This window comes from Equus quagga, chromosome 13 (assembly GCF_021613505.1).
Source record: "Equus quagga isolate Etosha38 chromosome 13, UCLA_HA_Equagga_1.0, whole genome shotgun sequence".
Lineage (NCBI taxonomy): Eukaryota > Metazoa > Chordata > Mammalia > Perissodactyla > Equidae > Equus > Equus quagga.
The window spans coordinates 66370246-66387159 of NC_060279.1; the positions used below are offsets into that span (position 1 = coordinate 66370246).

Below are 16914 nucleotides of genomic sequence, written 5' to 3' on the forward strand. Positions count from 1 at the left end.
AAAAGAGTTCACCATTTTAGATCATACCTTGTGATTTTCGAAACACCAGTATAAGACACAGCATTGTGGCTGTGGCATTTAGGCACATTAGATATGAAAAGGCAAGTATCTGACCACTTCATTAGGTCTCATACAGCAGTCATGACCAAACATTTACATACTGAAATATGTATTTTTAATTATAAATTATTTTCCTTTTATTTCTCCTTTGTTACAGTTAAGGCATAACATTAGTTTTCAAAATGTAGGTTGTCTACATTATCTATGATCTTCTAAGCCATTATCTATGAGTTCCATGACAGGAGAATAAAGTAGTCATTAGGAAATAACTGTCACAAAAAGGGGGACTTGAGTCTGATAGTGTGCGATCCACCACTGGGCCGGCTGGAGACTCCCAAATCTGGTTGCACCTGCAGGTTTACTAAGACACAGATCCCCGGTGCCAACCCCGGGCTGAATCCAGTGCTCGCCTTTGATTCTTACCTTCCCCAGCCCACTCCGAGGAACAACTGGCCTCCGCAACAGACTGCGACAGGCGAGCGAAGAGCGCAAGGCTCGGACACCAATCTGGTCCGCAGGGGGCGGGGCCGGAGGACCACCGAGAGAGAGCGACGCTGCTCCTAGAGAGGCTCGGCCGCGGCCTAGTGACGCACTTCCTGCCGCGCCGGGGAGCCGCCTGCTGCGGAGGTGAGTTTGGGGCTGCAGCCGGCGGGGGCGTTGCCCTGGCCCCGAGGCTCTGCGTGCAGTTTTGATGCGCCTCTAACGTAGGTGGTGATAGGTCTCCCGCGCCTAGGGGAGGGAGTGGGGCGGCGGCCCAGAGTCGTCTTCCGCCCGCCCTCTACTGCTTTAGGCTTGGGGGCTGAATATGTTCAGTCCCGTGGAAGGCGAAACCTAGGTTGCTGGCACAGCCCCGAAGCCCCGAGCAGTTAGCACTTTGTTCGGGGAAGATGCTACTGGCCTTTTGGGAAGTTGTGTCGGAGCAGCCAGAGGCTGGAATATTTGAAGGTGTGAATCGGGCTTAGGTGATATCACGAGTCTTTTGACATGTTGAGATCGTGTAGGGGCTTCTACTTGTATGCATTTCACGTATGGACTGTATACTCCCTGGCTCTTAACAGAGGATCGTGAAGCAGGGCCCCCCTAGCCACCCGAGAGCACAAGCAGCCCGGCTTTCGGAGGGCACTATCTCCTGGAGCGGTATCAGTTCCCAAAGGTAACTCGGCCCTACTTCTCTCCGGCTGTGGGATGACCGAAACTTGGTATTGACTTCTACAGTATAGTTACTGATTTCCTCAATCCTAGAATACACGTAAAATAGTTCCAGAATTGCTCATTCGTACCCTCATGAAAAAGCGAGTTTGTTAAAAATATGCTATAAAATAATAACTAAAACATGAAATATAAAAAAAACCTCTGGAATGTTGGCTCATAGTGTATTCAAGGGAAAATTTATGGCCTTATAGGTTTTAATTGCCAAATAGGAAAGAATGAAAAATTAATAAATCTTGCAACCGCAAGAAGCATTTGGGCACAGGTGTTTTTAGCCTCGTAGTAGTTAGTTAAAATACTGTTTTCCAAAGTTACTTAGTTCTTTTCTTGCCCGCCACTTCACTGTGGTTATGTTATTCAGTTGTAGTGTAGTTTGGCTCATTTGCTGTTGTTTGTATTCCTTTTTGGGTTGTCACCCCCATCGCATCCTGGTTGGTTGATTTTATATGTGTGTGTATCTGTTTATTTATTTGGATATGTGAAGCATTGTTCTGGTTACAAAGTCAGAACAAAAAGGCACAGTCAAGAGAAGTGTCACTCGCCACTCATCCCTTCTACCTCCTGTTTTTCCATCCTGTTTCCATTCCCAGGTTCCTTTCACCCGCTTTTCACTCACACCGGAGGCAACCATTTCTCCTTATTGTCTGGTTTATCCTTCTATTTCTTTTTACACAAATGATGTATTTTCTTATACTTCCTTTTTTTTTCTTACACGAAAGGTAGTACAGTACCTTTTGCACTTTGCTTTTTTCATTTGACGATCTGTTCTGGAAATCACTCAATATCATAGAGATAATTATGTTTTTTTAAATGTCATTCATGTATACAGAGGACGGCATCTAGAATGACAGTTAAGAAGTATAGTAGTAAAATCAGCACCCATGGACACACCATCCCGTTAAGGAGAACATTGCCAGTACTGCTGCATCTATCTTTGTGCTCCTCTCCAACCCAGCTCCCAGCTTCCCACCCCTAGAGGTAACAACTGTCTTGAATTTTGTGTTAATCATGGTCTTGCCTATTTTTGAAAATAATGTTACCATTTATGCATGTGTCTGTAAACAGTGTGTTTAATTTTGTTTGTTTTCAAGCTTTATGAAAATAGCATCATGGTGTCTTTAGTCATGTGGGACTTGCGTAACTCAACATTATGTTCCTAAATTCATCCATGTTGTTGTGTGGGGCTGTGATTCTTCATTTTTTACTGCTGAGTGATGTTCCATTGTAAACAATATGACAACTTATTTATGTATTCTCAGTGGACATGTGGGTTGTTTCCAGTTTTTTGCTAAGATACTGCTGGTAATGAATAATTTTGTACATAATCCTACCTATGAGGGTTTGTTTCTCTAGGGTATAAGGTTTAAAATTTAGGCATGAGTGTTGAATGTTATCAAATGCCTTTGGCATCTGTTGAGATGGAGAGTATGTTTATCTTTCTTTGATTTATTAATGTGGAAAAGTATACTAATCTGTATCCTAATACTGAGCTTTACTTGCATTCATGGGATGATCCCTCTTAGTCATGGTATGTTGCTTTAATGAACTACTGGATTCTATTCCTTAATATTTAGGATTTTTGTATTCATATTCATAATGAGACTGGTCTCTGGTTCTTGTGTCAGTATTGTGCTGGCATCGTAAAAAGGACTGGGAAACGTATTTTGCTGTTCTCTGCTACAGTTTAAATAGTGTTGGAATTGTTCATTTCTTGACGATTTGAAAAGATTTTCCCATGATACGTATGGGCTTAGTGTTTTATGAGAGTTCACTCTTTACTGGCTATCTCAGTTTAATTAGGTAAGTAATCACGGATTACAGAGGAAAATCTATATAATGAAATTGGTAGAGTTGACTTATTAGATTCAAGTAGAATTATATGTTCTTTCATCATAGAATATGTTTTCTTTTTAAGCATCTATAGAGTATTTTTTAAACGGACACTTCAGCCACCAAAAAACCTCAAAAATCTGTAAAGCAGAAGTAAATAGATCAGAATATTTAAATACCATGCAATAAAGCTATAAATTATGAACAGAGAAGAAATTAACAACAACAGACTAGCCTAAACAATCCTTTGGTTAGGGACAAAACGCAGTTGCTGACTAGCAATAAATAGTAATGAAAACAAATATAAAAAACCTCTGGAATGTGGCTAATAGTGTATTCAGAGGAAAATTTGTGGTCTTATGGGTTTTAATTGTCAAATAGGAAAAAGTAAAAACGAGTAAATCATGCAACCTCAAGAAGGTAGGAAAAAAGCCTTTTATAGTCTAACTTTCCCCGAAAGCAGAGCATAGGACGAAGATTTGTGTGTAGGTGACTTATTTGGGAATGCAGTCCCAGGCAGAGTGAAAGACAAGGAAAGTGGAGCAGAGAAGGGGGGAGAGCCAAAACAAAGGATGCATTGTCAGGCTGGCCCTTCTGCAGCTGACTGGTACTCTATCTTGCAGCATCTTTGAGGAGCCTTGGAATCTCATGGACTAAAGGGGAAAACATTTATCCATTGACCTCTGTCCACTGTTTGTCAAAGGTGGCATCACAAGGCATTAATTCTCCTGTACTTCAGGGTCCCACAAGTGTCCCACACAGGACACCAGAGAAGCCCCAGGGCAGGAGCCAGACATATGTGATATAGATCCTTGCAGAGGCGTTGGTAGGATGCACCTGCACAAAGCTGATCAAAGCTTCTGGAACTGGATAAGAGTGAGACGAGAACATTGGCTGGTACATAAGCTGTCTCTTACAGAGCTAAAGAAACAAACTAAGAAAGCAGAACTTAATGAATTTAAAAAAATAGAAAAAAAGAGTGGTGTTCTAAATAAATAAAAAAGCTAGAGCTTTGGAAATAAAAGAAAACATTCAAATAGATAAACCAGTGCTCAGCCTGACTTTATTAGTCTGTTTGGGCTGCCATAACAAATACCTTAGACTCTGTAGCCTAAAGAACAGAAACTTATTTTTCACAGTTGTGGAGGCTGGAAGTCCAAGATCAAGGTGCCGGCCAATTTGGTTCTTGGTGAGGGCCCTCTCCTTGGGTTGCAGTTGGCTGCCTTCTTGCTGTGTCCTCACATGACAGAGACAGAACGCTCTGGAGTCTCTTCCTGTTCTTATAAGCGCACAAGTCCTATTGGATTAGGGCTGCACCCTTAGGACCTATTTAACCTTGTTACCTCCTCACGGGTCCTGTCTCCAAATATAGTCACATTGGCAGTTAGGGCTTCAACATCGGAATTTTGGGGGGACACATTCAATTCACAACACTAACCAAGGGGAAAAGGTCTAGAAAGCACGTATATTCAAAAGAATTGGGAAAAGCAAAGTAGCTCCAAATAGGGAGGAACCAAAAATCATGAACCAGTGTTTTCGACAACTCTGCACCAAAGTTGAAATCCTGGAAGATGTAGATGAAATTTTAGGAAAGCATGCATAATTTCAAACTGACTTTAGGAGAATAAAAATCAGAAAATAACCAGTCCATGTGTTTTTGAATATAGTGAACAAGGGGTGCTGGGTCACGGAACCCTAGGTGCTACAGTGATCCCCTCTCTCAGGGAGCTGATGCCTTGGCTTCTTCGCTGTCAGAAGCCTGGAAAGTATCAGGAGGCAGTCTGGTACCTCACTTCTGTCCCAGCTTCCTCAAGGTAAGTCTGCACTGTGCAGGAGGCTGACCTCCCAAGGGCTCTACAGAGGGATTAGGACTCTTGAGGGCGCTCAGCTGAGTGAGGGAACAGGGCAGGATGCTGCCTCCCTTGGCCTGACTCAGAGGCCTCTGTGCTAGAGTGGCAGCCCCGCCAGCCTGGCTTCTCCTGCAGTGAAATAGAGGATGATACTCATTTAGAGCAAGAGGAGTAAGTCAAAGATCTTACTAATGTTTTATCTCCTGAGCTGAATCATTGATACAGGAGTCTTTGTTTTATTATTCTTTAGGCTCTGCATACCTTTTATGTACACTGTTTTGTGTGTATGATATGTATCAGAATTGTAAAATGCTAGGGTCCCTAGCAGTGGGTGTCAGTGTCATGTCTGGGAGGAGTCCTTGGCACCGAGCCACTGAACAGATCACTCCCTTCTTCCTGTGGCAGCTCCTGCTGGCACTCCCATCTGGACCCAGGCTGCCTGGGTCTCAGATCTTCTGTGAGGGGCTGTGTTGTTCCTGGTGGGGGTGGCTTGCCTCACACTTGGCTCTCTGTTTTCCCTCAGCTCCAGTCCTTCTCTGAGAGGGAGACCAGGTCATGGCAGCCATACTCCTGACAGCCTGGCCCCAGGTGAGCTGTGGGTCCTTCAGCTCTTCCTCTGTGCAGTTTCAAATTGAAAAAAACTGAGAAGGGAAGCTGGTGAGCCTTGCCGTGAAAGCTGGAGAGGGCTTCCACGCTTCTGCCTGCCAGACTGGAACTTGTGGGAAGAGCGGTGATGTGAAGGGCTGGAAGCAGCAGGAGAACGTCCCTGAAGGCCGGAGTGTAGTCTTCTGCACTTGAGTTTTTTTTGCTTCTCTGGTACGGGAGCTCCCCCAGCAAAGGGCTCTGGTGAATAGGAGACGTGGAAGATGCCCATGTAGGATGCTCTGTGTGTGAATGTGAATGAAGGAGGATAGCAGAGGATTAGGATTCCCAGGGGCCAGGGTGTAGGTGAAGAGGACTAGCAGGGCCGAATCAACATAAAGGGTGGCTATGTCTGTAATTCAAGGAAGGGGAAGACAAGGGGAGTGTGGTCAAGGGAGGGAAAAAGACAGGAAGTCCTCTGGGACAGGATGTCTCCTTGTGACCTGCAGAGACTTTCGGGGCTTGGAGTACACTGGCTAAACATTTAGGTCTCTGATAAGCTCTGGACCATCTTCCCAAGAGAAATAAACGTGCAAACCATATTTTCCCTGCAATTTCAGGGACTTCATGGACCCCCTGAAGCTCATCCATGGACCTCCATGGACTCCAGGTTGGGAATAATCAGTCACAGTAACTCCAGTAACATTTTTTGGGGCTTACTATGCTGCAGACACCATGCTAAGCACTTTGCATGGATCACTCAATCCTGACAACCATGCTCCTGACAACAGGTGCTGTGTTGTGCTCATTCCGCCACAAAAGACATGAAGGCAAGGGGGCCGAGGGTGACTTGTCCAAGGTTACACAGCCATTGTGTGATTGTTAACTGCTCAGCCTTGTGGCACCTGTGGAACCAGTGAAGTTAACATGGTCAGATTTGTGACAGCTGTGTAGGGAGTAATTTTCAGGAGTAATTCAAAAGCAAGGTGACCACTTCAGAAAGAATTCCACTGGTCCAAGTGATGTGGGCTTCATCAAGGAAAGTAGTTGTTAAAGAGGGGGGATCCACTTACGGAATGCCTAACAAAGAAATCTTTGGGACGTGCAGTCAAAGTGAGGAGGTGGGGTAAGGGAGAGGCCGGAGTCAAGAACAAATCCCCAGGGCTCTGGCTGAGGTTTCCTGTGCAGGTGGCAGTGCATGTCACCAGCTGAGGTTTGAATTCAGGAGGAGGTGCCAACTTAGCAGGGTAAAGGGTGGTGGCAGTGGGCAGTGAAGGCTTTTAGTTTTGTGCAGAGAAGTTACTGGACCTGTCCAAGGTCACTCAGGGAGTGACTCACAGAAATGCCCAGATGTTGGACTAGAATTGTTCATAGGTGGAGGTCAGTTGAATCAAGCGAGACAGATCCTGGCAGAGAGGAGTTGAGGGCAAATCCGTGCCAGTGCATCCCTGAGGTTGCTACAGAAGGCTGAGGAGAGCAGCGGGAGAGCTACCAGAGGCTGCAGCTGCCCAGGAGGGAGGAGTTGGGCCTGGGAGCAGTGCTTGGTATCAGCCCTGATGGCAGGGCCTGTGCTGACCACACAGTGTGGTGATGCAAAGAGGAGCAGCCAACAGGAAGGCTGACTGCCCTTCTTGTCCAAACCTTCTTGGAGAAACACTGAACTCTTGGGTCAAGTTGAAAAGGATGAGGCTTGAATGAGAGAGGGTGACAGACAATGTTGAGTTTTCAGCGAGACCCATCTGGAAGCAGGATGGGCTGCTCCCGCCCGTCCCTAGCCAGTCTGGGCAACACTGAGCTCGTAGGGGGGTCAGTGATGGGAATCAGGCAGCAGATGGGGGCTATGTGGAAACTATGGCAGTTCTTTGTGGATGGCTTGAGGTTTGCTGGTGGGGACGAGGCGTGAGGAGCAGGGTGGAGAAGCCAAGACATCAAGGCGATGAAGTGGGAATCTGGTGGATCTGTTCTGACCTCCATCCGCCAGTGAAGGAGTGGCCTACTGAAACAATGGAGTTCCTTTAGCAGAACTTGGTTATGGGATTTTTTTTTCTTTATCCCAAGTTATGGTATCTTTTATAAGTGTAGAAAATGACGCAAGGTTGGTCAGATATTTCATGGTTTACTTTCCAGGTGCTTTTTTCTCAAGTCTTTCCCCTTGTTATTAATTTTATGCTCTTCACAAGCTCCCTCCCCAAGCCCTTATACTGCCCTCTGCCCCTCACTTAGGGCCTGAGCCATGGAATTGGCCCTAGGGCAGCAGGAACCTGTTGTTTCAGAAGTTGGTGACCTTCGAGGATGTGGCTGTGTACTTCACCCAGATGGAATGGGACAGCCTGTCCCCTGCACAGAGGGCCCTGTACAGGGATGTGATGCTGGAGAATTATGGAAATATGGCCTCCCTGGGTAAGGCCTCTCTCCCCCCGGGACCGAGACTCTGCCAGTTGGGATTTCCTGCCCCTGCCGGGTTGCAGGTGGGGTCTCTGGGATCTTTTACTGAGTGGGAACCCCAGTGACTGAGATTTCTAATCCTGTAGACTGAGGGGTTGGTGAGAAGGGTGAACCTCAAACACTTTTTGGACCATTATAGGACTTTGCTGGGACTGGTGTGCACTCTTTATTTTTTGGAGGAAGATTAGCCCTGAGCTAACTACTGCCAATCCTCTTTTTGCTGAGGAAGACTGGCCATGAGCTAACATCCATGCCCATCTTCCTCTACTTTATATGTGGGACACCTACCACAGCATGGCTTTTGCCAAGCGGTGCCTTGTCTGCATCCGGGATTGGAACCAGCAAACGAACCCCGGGCTGCCGAGAAGTGGAACGTGTGAACTTAACCGCTGCACCACTGGGCCGGACCCTGGTGTGCACTCTTGATCCGCCCTATAGAAGCTGTGTTTTGGAGACAGTGTGGGAAGAAGTAACTTCCTGTTCCACAGTATTATCTTCAGGTTCTCCCACATCTTACCTGTGTCTCTTGAGGTCTCCTAGGCCCACAGTCTGAGCCCTTCCCAACTCCTCCCATACCTTTTCAATCCCCCCCCACATCATACACACATATACACCTTCTGACCCCCCCCTTCCCGAAGCCCCCCCCCCCCCCCCCCTTTGCCCGTAGTCCTCAGGCATGGAAGCCCCTGGGGCTCCCCATTGCTGAGACAATCTGAGAAGAGGTTTAGGAACTCATCTGTGGAGATTATTCACCTGTCTCTCCTTTTTCCTTTCCCCGAAACAGGATTTCCACTTCTCAAACCTGCTGTGATCTCACAACTGGAAGGAGGAGGTGAGCTGGGGGGCCCATCTCCACTGGCTGCTGGGACAGAAGCAGGCCCCCAGGCCCTCTGGACTGGTAAGGGAGGCCTGTGTTGCCTGTTATGCTGGGAAGCTTAACTCTTTAGGGAGAAAGTCAACTTTAGCAACATGTAAGCATGCCTCGTTTGTTGGTCAGCTGTACAGAGTAAAATTTAAATAAATTTTAATGATTTATAGAGATATGTACAACTGAGACCTTTCTATTTTCGCAGTTTGCTCTTTCTTTGTAATTCCAAGAACAGATATTTTTTCCATGCCTCATTCTAATTCTTTTCAGTCCTAATTTTGGAACCCCACCTTTGTCAGACAAAATGAATGGATTTAGTAATTTTTTGGGTCCTTGCTATTTTCTAAGCATTGTCCACCTAATCTGGAGAATGGGAAATTAACAGTCTTTTTATGCACAGAGGCAGAATAGCCTGGTGGTTAAGGGTACAGTCTTTGGAGTAGACTTTCTTCAGGTCCAGTCCCAGCTGTTTTCCTAGTTGTGACTTTGAGCATGTCAGTTATTTGAATTCTCTAAGATTCACTGTTCTTATCTCTGAAAATGGAATAATAATAAAATGAGGTAATTGTGCTAGTCTTATAGGTTGAGGATTAAACGAGATAATGTATAAAGTGCCTAACTTATAATATGTGCTCAATGAAATATTAGTTTTTATTATTTTTCGTTGGTGGAGACAGCTGTACATAGTAAACTGCAGGAAATACGGCAGAAGGGAGAAAATGCTCTCAATTCGGTGCTTCTCAAGTGACGTGCAAATGAATCACCTGGGTGTCTTGCAAACATATGTCTTGTCATTCAGTAAGTCTGCAGTGGGGCCAGGATTCTGCATTTCTATTAATTCCTAGGTTATGCCAGTGTTTCTGGTTCCCAGACCATACTTGAAGTAGCAAGGTTCTCACTTGCTGCAGCAGAGTAGTTGCCAGATGATTTCCTGTTTCCCATGAGGCCCTGCTTTACTCTCTGCATTTGGGGTCCATAAGATTCTCTTGTATCCTTTGAATGACTCCTTTTTCTTTAAAAGATAGTTTCAGTGGATTTTTGTTCCTTGTGATCCATTCAACCAGATGATCCCTGACCCGGAAGATATGTTTTAGAAATGGGGAGTTTAAAGTGCTTGGCATATAGAGGGGAAGAAAGTGATATTGTAGAGTTCCTTAATCAAAGCGGTCTGGATTTCATTCTGTAGGCAGCAGACAGTCCTGAAGTCTTTGAAGTTCTTGTACAACCTGTCATGATTTTAGCTGAGGATATAGAAACGTTCATCTAGTCAGTGTAATCTGGTGGGTTAACTGGGTGAGGAATCAGATGGGTTTTAGGCAGGCGGAGGGGAAGGTGTCAGCAGGGTTGACTTTAAACAACTTTCTCAGAAGCCCTACCCTGTGACTTCTGTTTATATCTCATCTGCTGGAACTGTGTCAAATGGCCACCTCTACTTCAAGAGAGGGTGCAAAATATAGTTTTTAGCTGTAGTTTTTATTGCTAACTCATAAAAAATGGAGGATGTGCTAGTAAGGAAGAAAGGGAGAATGGATATTGGTTAAGCAACCAGTAGTATCTGCCACACCATAGGGTTTGGTAAATAGAAGGTCACTAGTGTGGAAAAATTGGTAAAGAATATACATGGTTGATCCACTTAAGAAGTACAAATTTTAGTCATTGTGAAAAATATTCACCCTCAGCAGAAGCCCATGAAATATAAATGAAAACAATGAGAGATATTTCACCTCTTATATTGAGAACAATTAAATTATAGTAAGTGATAGTGAGAATACAGGAAAACAGGAAAGACTTCTGGAGGTGAATGTGAATTAGTAGTCTTTCTAGAAAGTATTTTAGCAATACCTATAAAGAGCCTTTTAAAAGTTTGTACTTGAGGGGCTGGCCTGGTGGTGTAGTGGTTAAGTTTGTGCACTCTGCGTCAATGGCCCAGGGTTCACAGGTTCATATCCTGGGTGCAGACCTACATGCTGCTCATCAAGCCATGCTGTGGTGGTGTCCCACATACAAGATAGAGAAAGATTGGCACAGATGTTAGCTCAGTGACAATCTTCCTCAAGCAAAAAGAGGAAGATTGGCAACAAGTGTTACCTCAGGGCCAGTATTCCTCACTGAAAAAAAAACAGTCTGTACTTGATAACCTGGATATTTCCTTCTAAGGCTGTATCCTAATAAAGTAATGGGAGATATAGACAAAGATGCATATGCACAAAACTGCATCATAATATTATATAATAAAATATTGGAAATAACCTGGATTTTCAGTATAGAGAGAATGGTTAAATTAAGTTACCTCTGCAGAATGGAATACTGTTTAGCAATTTAAAAATATATTTTTACAGAATAACTAAAGGCATTGGAAAATTGTTATTAATGTTAAGGAAGAAAAAATTTTCAATTTGGAAAGAATATATGCTTTTAGAAAACTGATTGGAAAGAAAATGATTGGGGAAGGAGATCCTGCAGAAGATTAGCAGTAGTTATTGTTAGGTGGTTGTATTTCAGGTAATTTGAATTTTTTTCTTTGTAACTTTCCGATACTACAAATGAATATTATTTTCATAATTTGGAAAAGACCAATAGTATTTTGAAAATTCTTGCTAGAGAAATCCAAATCATTGGGTCTTTTGAGGGTGATTATAATGAAATACTGGAATAGGGGGCATATTACATGTGTTTGAGGAGAGATGAGAGATGAAAAAATAGAGACAGCATTTTAGGGCCAATTTTGAGAAATTTGGGAACAAATGCAGAGATGAGTAGCTCTGTTGGGACTGTAAGGATTATAGAAAGACTAATGGGATTATAGAAAGAATTTTAGGGAATGACCAGTTTTAGGGTTGGGGGTACAGTAGACGGAAAGGAAGGAGGAAGCATCTGTGTTCTGGAGAGGGAGGGAAGGGGTGGGATCAAAGGGATCATGTGGGCCTGAGCAGAGCCTTTCTGAAGCAGAGAAAACAAGCTGAAGGAGGCATTTTGGAAAACCTAGAGTTTAAGTTCTAAAGAAAGAAACAAAATTCTTCCCCTTTTGATTCCTGGTGCTGCTAACACTTGCCATTCCCATTGTTGCCACGTGTTGTTGGATCCTGTGCCTTTTCCTCCTTAAGCAATTTCCATTTTTATTAACAAGGGACTCAGCAACATAGGGATAATTGAGAAGAAACTGCAGAGTATGGTAAAGTAAAGTAGTCCCCCTTATCTGCAGTTTCACTTCCATGGTTTCCGTTACCTGCAGTTAACTGCAGTCTGAAAGTGTTAAATAGAAAATCTCAGAAATAAACAGTTGATAAGTTTTAAATTGCATGCCATTCTGAGTAGCATGATGAAATCTCTTGCTGTTCCACTCTGTCCTACCCAGGCCATGAAGCACCCCTTTGTCCAGTGTATCCATCCTGTTACACTGCCCACCCCTTAGTCACTCAGTAGCCCTCTCAGTTATCAGATCCACTGTTTGGTGTCAGGTTCGGTATAGGGTTTGGTACTATCCGAGGTTTCAGGCATCCACTGGGGGTCTTGGAACATATCCCCTGTGCATAAGGGGGGACTACTGCATGGTGTGATGGAAGGAATGCTCATCTAGTGGATAAGGCCTAGAATTTTGTTCCACTGTTGTCACCTTTACCCTTCGTGTTATTGGTTATTGGTTTAGAGACTGGCAATTTTAAAAAAATCACTATAGTACTTTAAAATTTATAATATTGACACATAGATGATATTGACAAATAGTACAGGAAGTATATAAAGTAGGGGGAAAAAAGTCTACCAAACTTCTTGTGCCAGTTTGCTCAGTTTCTTATGTATTCTTCCACAAGTTTTCTAGGCATATACAAGTTTATGTGTTTATGTTGGCCCTTTTTATTTTCCTTTATACAAATGGAATGTACTCTACATGCTGTTCATCAACTTGTTTTTTCACTTAACAGTGTACCTTGGACATCTTTTCATGTCGGCATATATGGATTTATTTCATTTTTTTTACCAGCTACATATTATCCCACCTTATGGATAAATCTTAGATTTTTTTAATCTAATCTGGTGATTTTTAAAGAACCCCTTGTTTACTATGGTTCCTTTATTCTTTCTAACACAATTCTTTTCTTTTTTCTAACACGGTTCTTACATGATATTTTGTGTTTTCTGGTTTTTTATAGTAGATATTGATATTCAGACTGACAATAATTTGACAAAGGAAATGGATGAAGAAAAAGTTAATACATCATTTGAACTTCAGAGGGACTTTTCCCAGGAAACAGCCTTTTCAGAAGCCTTTGTTCTAGAGAAACAAGAGGAAGCTCACTCAGTAGGAAGTATGAAGAAAGAAAACAGTATCATTGATGGAACAGTGAAAGACGACACAAGCCCCATGGAGGAGTGTTTCTTTAATCAAAGTCCAAACTTGAATCAGTGTTACACTGTCTCCACTGGAGAGCAATCCCCTGAGTGTACTGGACTGGAGAAAGCCTTCAGCTTTGACACAAAACTTATTCAGCATGAAATAATTAACACTGGGAAAAGACCTTTCAAATGTGAAGAATTAGTGGAAACCTTTAGGTGTAACTCTCAACTTACTCAGCATCAAGATAGTTACACTGGTGAGAAGCCCCATCAGTGTAAGGAGTGTGGCAAAGCCTTTAGCGTTCATGCAAAATTAATTTGGCATCAAAGACTTCATAGCAGGGAGAAACCCTTCAAGTGTGTGGAGTGTGGGAAAAGTTTTAGTTACAGTTCCCATTATATCACACATCAGACAATCCACAGTGGAGAGAAGCCCTATCAGTGTAAGGTGTGTGGGAAGGCCTTCAGCGTTAATGGGAGTCTAAGTCGGCATCAGAGAATCCACACAGGAGAGAAGCCCTATCAGTGCAAGGAGTGTGGAAGTGGCTTCAGCTGCAGTTCTGCATATATCACACACCAGAGAGTCCACACGGGAGAGAAACCTTACCAGTGTAATGACTGTGGGAAAGCTTTCAATGTTAATGCAAAATTAATTCAACATCAGAGAATCCACACTGGAGAGAAACCTTATGAATGTAATGAGTGTGGGAAAGGCTTCAGGTGCAGCTCCCAGCTTAGGCAGCATCAGAGCGTCCACACTGGAGAGAAACCCTATCAGTGTAAGGAGTGTGGAAAAGCCTTTAGTAATAATGCAAAACTCATTCAGCATCAAAGAATTCACACAGGTGAGAAACCCTATGAGTGTACTGAATGTGGAAAAGCCTTTAGCATCAAAGGGAAGTTAATCCAGCACCAGAGAATCCACACAGGTGAGAAACCCTATGAGTGTAAAGAATGTGGGAAAGCCTTCAGGTGTAACTCTCAGCTCCGGCAGCATCTGAGAATCCACACTGGGGAGAAGCCCTACGAGTGTAAGGAGTGTGGGAAGGCCTTCAATGTTAATGCAAAACTAATGCAGCATCAGAGGATGCATACTGGGGAGAAACCCTTTGAATGTAATGAGTGTGGGAAATGCTTTACTTCTAAAAGAAACCTACTTGATCATCACCGAATCCATACTGGAGAAAAGCCTTATCAATGTAAGGAATGTGGGAAAGCCTTCAGTATCAATGCCAAACTAACTAGGCATCAGAGAATACACACTGGGGAGAAACCTTTCAAATGTGTGGAATGTGAGAAAGCATTTAGCTGTAGTTCTGACTATATTGTACATCAGAGAATCCATACTGGAGAGAAACCCTTTCAGTGTAAGGAATGTGGAAAAGCCTTCCACGTTAATGCCCATTTAATTCGGCATCAGAGAAGCCACACTGGGGAGAAACCCTTCAGATGCATGGAGTGTGGCAAAGGCTTCAGCTATAGCTCTGACTGTATTATACATCAGACTGTCCATACTTGGAAGAAACCCTATGTGTGTAATATGTGTGGGAAAGCCTTCAGGTTTAGCTTCCAACTTAGTCAGCATCAGAGTGTCCATAGTGAAGGAAAATCCTAATGAGAAGGATATAGAAAATTCTGATGGTTAATGCTGAAATGGATGAAGTATCATCAAATTTGCCCTGGTGGAAAACCCTGAGAGGGGAAATAAATATGACAGAGTCTTCAAATGGAAACAGATCTTTTCCATTTTATTCAGTTTTAAATCAGGATTGATGACCAATTAAAAAGTGACATCCAAAAATAAATAGTTTGTTTTATACCAACAACCATAGAAAATATAATGAAAGAAAACATCCCATTCCAAACAGCATCAAGAAAAGTAGATTTTCTAGGAATAGACTCAATTATTATGAAGGGCCTATATGGAGAAACTATAAATCTCCACTGACGGCCTCAAAAGAAAATTTAAATAAATGGGGAGACAGAGGGAAACCTTGTTCTTGAATAGGGAAACTCATAAAGATACTCACTCTACCTAAATTAATTTATTTCCCCTTCATTTTTGACAACAAGTATGCATCCCTTTTGTAAAGAGGAAAAACAATAAAGATTTCCTTTAAAAAGGAAAAAGATGAGTACATCTTTTTATTTTCATGGAATGGAGAAAACCTTTTTAAGCACCAGATGAAAGCTAGAAACCAGCCATAAGGGAAAATATTGATGAATTGACTTTTCAAAATTAAATATTTATGTTTTTATTTTAAATAATCCCAAATAAGGTTAAAAGATAAAGCACAAAAAATGGAAATACCTTTGTAAAATTTGTGTTACAAAAGTGTAATATCTAATATGCCAGAGATCTTAAAATTAAGAGAAAGGTAAGTAATCTGATAAAACCCAGCAAGTGATACTAGAAGGCAGCTTTTCAAAAGATATTAAAATGACTGATAAAGCAAGAGATATCCAGTCTTGGTAGTACTCTAAGGAGTGGAAATTAAAACATGCACACAATCACCCACAGGAAGCCCCTACACCTCTCCCACAGATACAAACAAGACACATACACCCTCCAAAAACACAGACACGCAGTGTACCCCAAAGACCCCCACATACACAGAGAGATACACCCTCACAGGCCACCTCTCACCCCCTAGACATACCTGCTCCTGTGCTCTCTGTGGCTCAAGTGACCAGTGTTGGCCAAGAGTGCTGTCTTGAATACCTGCAAGGAACCATTCCTGCCAGAAAGCTTATGCCTTGGTATAGGACCTCAGTGGAGTGTCCCAGGGACGTCATTGTGTAAGTCTCCCCTCCCCCAGGAGCCTGGGGGCTGAGCATGGGTGGGGGCAGACCCTAGGGCCCTCAGAACACAGAGGAAAGAGCAGGGCCCTTCTTCCTGCTCCCATCTGGCCCTGCTCCTTTGGGCAGTTCCAGACCACACACAGACCCAGAAGTGCCCCAGGTTATGGGGTCCAAGTCTTTCATTATAGAAAAATTGAGGGCCAGAGATGGATGGCACTGCTCCCTGGTCACAAGCAAACCAGTGGCTGATGTCCCTTAGGCCAGAGGAGGGGCCAGAAGGCCATGGCTCACCCCAATTCTCCTGTTTCATGAACAGCCTCTAGATGGTCTCTGGATGTGGCAGTCAGGAGGTGGGGACAGGAAGTCCTGCAGTTCCTGGCTCCCAGTAGGGTTAGGCAGTTTCTCTCCAGGGTCCAGCAGATTCTCTGCTGTGCCAGGACTGAGGCAGGGACCCTAAGAGGGTTGAGAATTTCTGATGACAGAACCTGATGTCCTAGATGTGTGTCCAATCTCCCACGTGACCTTGGCCTCTCTGGGTCTCAGGCTCCTGGTCTGTTCAGGGTGGGGGCTGGGCTCAGGGCTCAGGGCCCTTCCCACCCAGGCAGTCCCTGAGGGTTTTTTCCCCTCTCTGTAGGTCTGTTACTGTCCTGTTCAGATCCCAAAGACACGAGGGTGAAGAAGGCAGTTAGACACATGCGAAGCTTCATGAAGTCACATGGCCCGTTGCCCAGGAGTCCTGATAGCCTGTAGCCCTGGTGTTCACTACTCCAGCCCAGAGCTGTCTGGGTCCAGTGGAGGCCTTATGAGGACAGAGAGGAGCCACAGCACTGGTGACCCCTGTCTGCTCACAACAGCACTTCTTTTATGAACTGCAACCTTAAGCCTGGGAGGGGCAGGATTAAATGAAGTCTCTCCCTCAGTCCGGGTCAGCATGTC

The 16914-nt window shown here is 43.8% G+C and overlaps 1 protein-coding gene across 22 annotated transcripts; it reads left to right on the top strand.

The window, feature by feature from the left end:
* The first annotated feature begins 651 nt into the window (after positions 1-651).
* Positions 652-15311, top strand: ZNF23 (zinc finger protein 23). 22 transcript variants are annotated; one of them, XM_046682704.1, is made up of 9 exons: positions 663-687; positions 1119-1213; positions 2099-2247; positions 4767-4913; positions 5473-5537; positions 7805-7931; positions 8270-8476; positions 8761-8874; positions 12993-15310. In XM_046682704.1, exons 5-9 carry the CDS (start codon positions 5505-5507, stop codon positions 14789-14791), a joined length of 2280 nt encoding a protein of 759 aa, XP_046538660.1. In that variant the 5' UTR covers positions 663-687; positions 1119-1213; positions 2099-2247; positions 4767-4913; positions 5473-5504; the 3' UTR covers positions 14792-15310. The 22 variants fall into 22 exon arrangements, with proteins under 22 accessions (XP_046538662.1, XP_046538660.1, XP_046538669.1 ...); XM_046682713.1 differs by lacking the exon at positions 663-687 and adding an exon at positions 6152-6201 and having other exon boundaries at positions 694-1213; positions 5473-5765; XM_046682712.1 differs by lacking the exon at positions 663-687 and adding an exon at positions 6152-6201 and having other exon boundaries at positions 694-1213.
* The last annotated feature ends 1603 nt before the right edge of the window (positions 15312-16914 follow it).

Excerpts from the sequence above, each read along its gene's own strand:
- ZNF23 (XM_046682706.1), top strand. The coding sequence starts at position 5,505 with ATGGCAGCCATACTCCTGACAGCCTGGCCCCAG. Across the intron at positions 5,538-7,804 it reads TCCTGACAGCCTGGCCCCAG|AAGTTGGTGACCTTCGAGGA; the intron begins GTGAGCTGTGGG and ends CTGTTGTTTCAG. Across the intron at positions 8,477-8,760 it reads TTCCACAGTATTATCTTCAG|GATTTCCACTTCTCAAACCT; the intron begins GTTCTCCCACAT and ends TCCCCGAAACAG.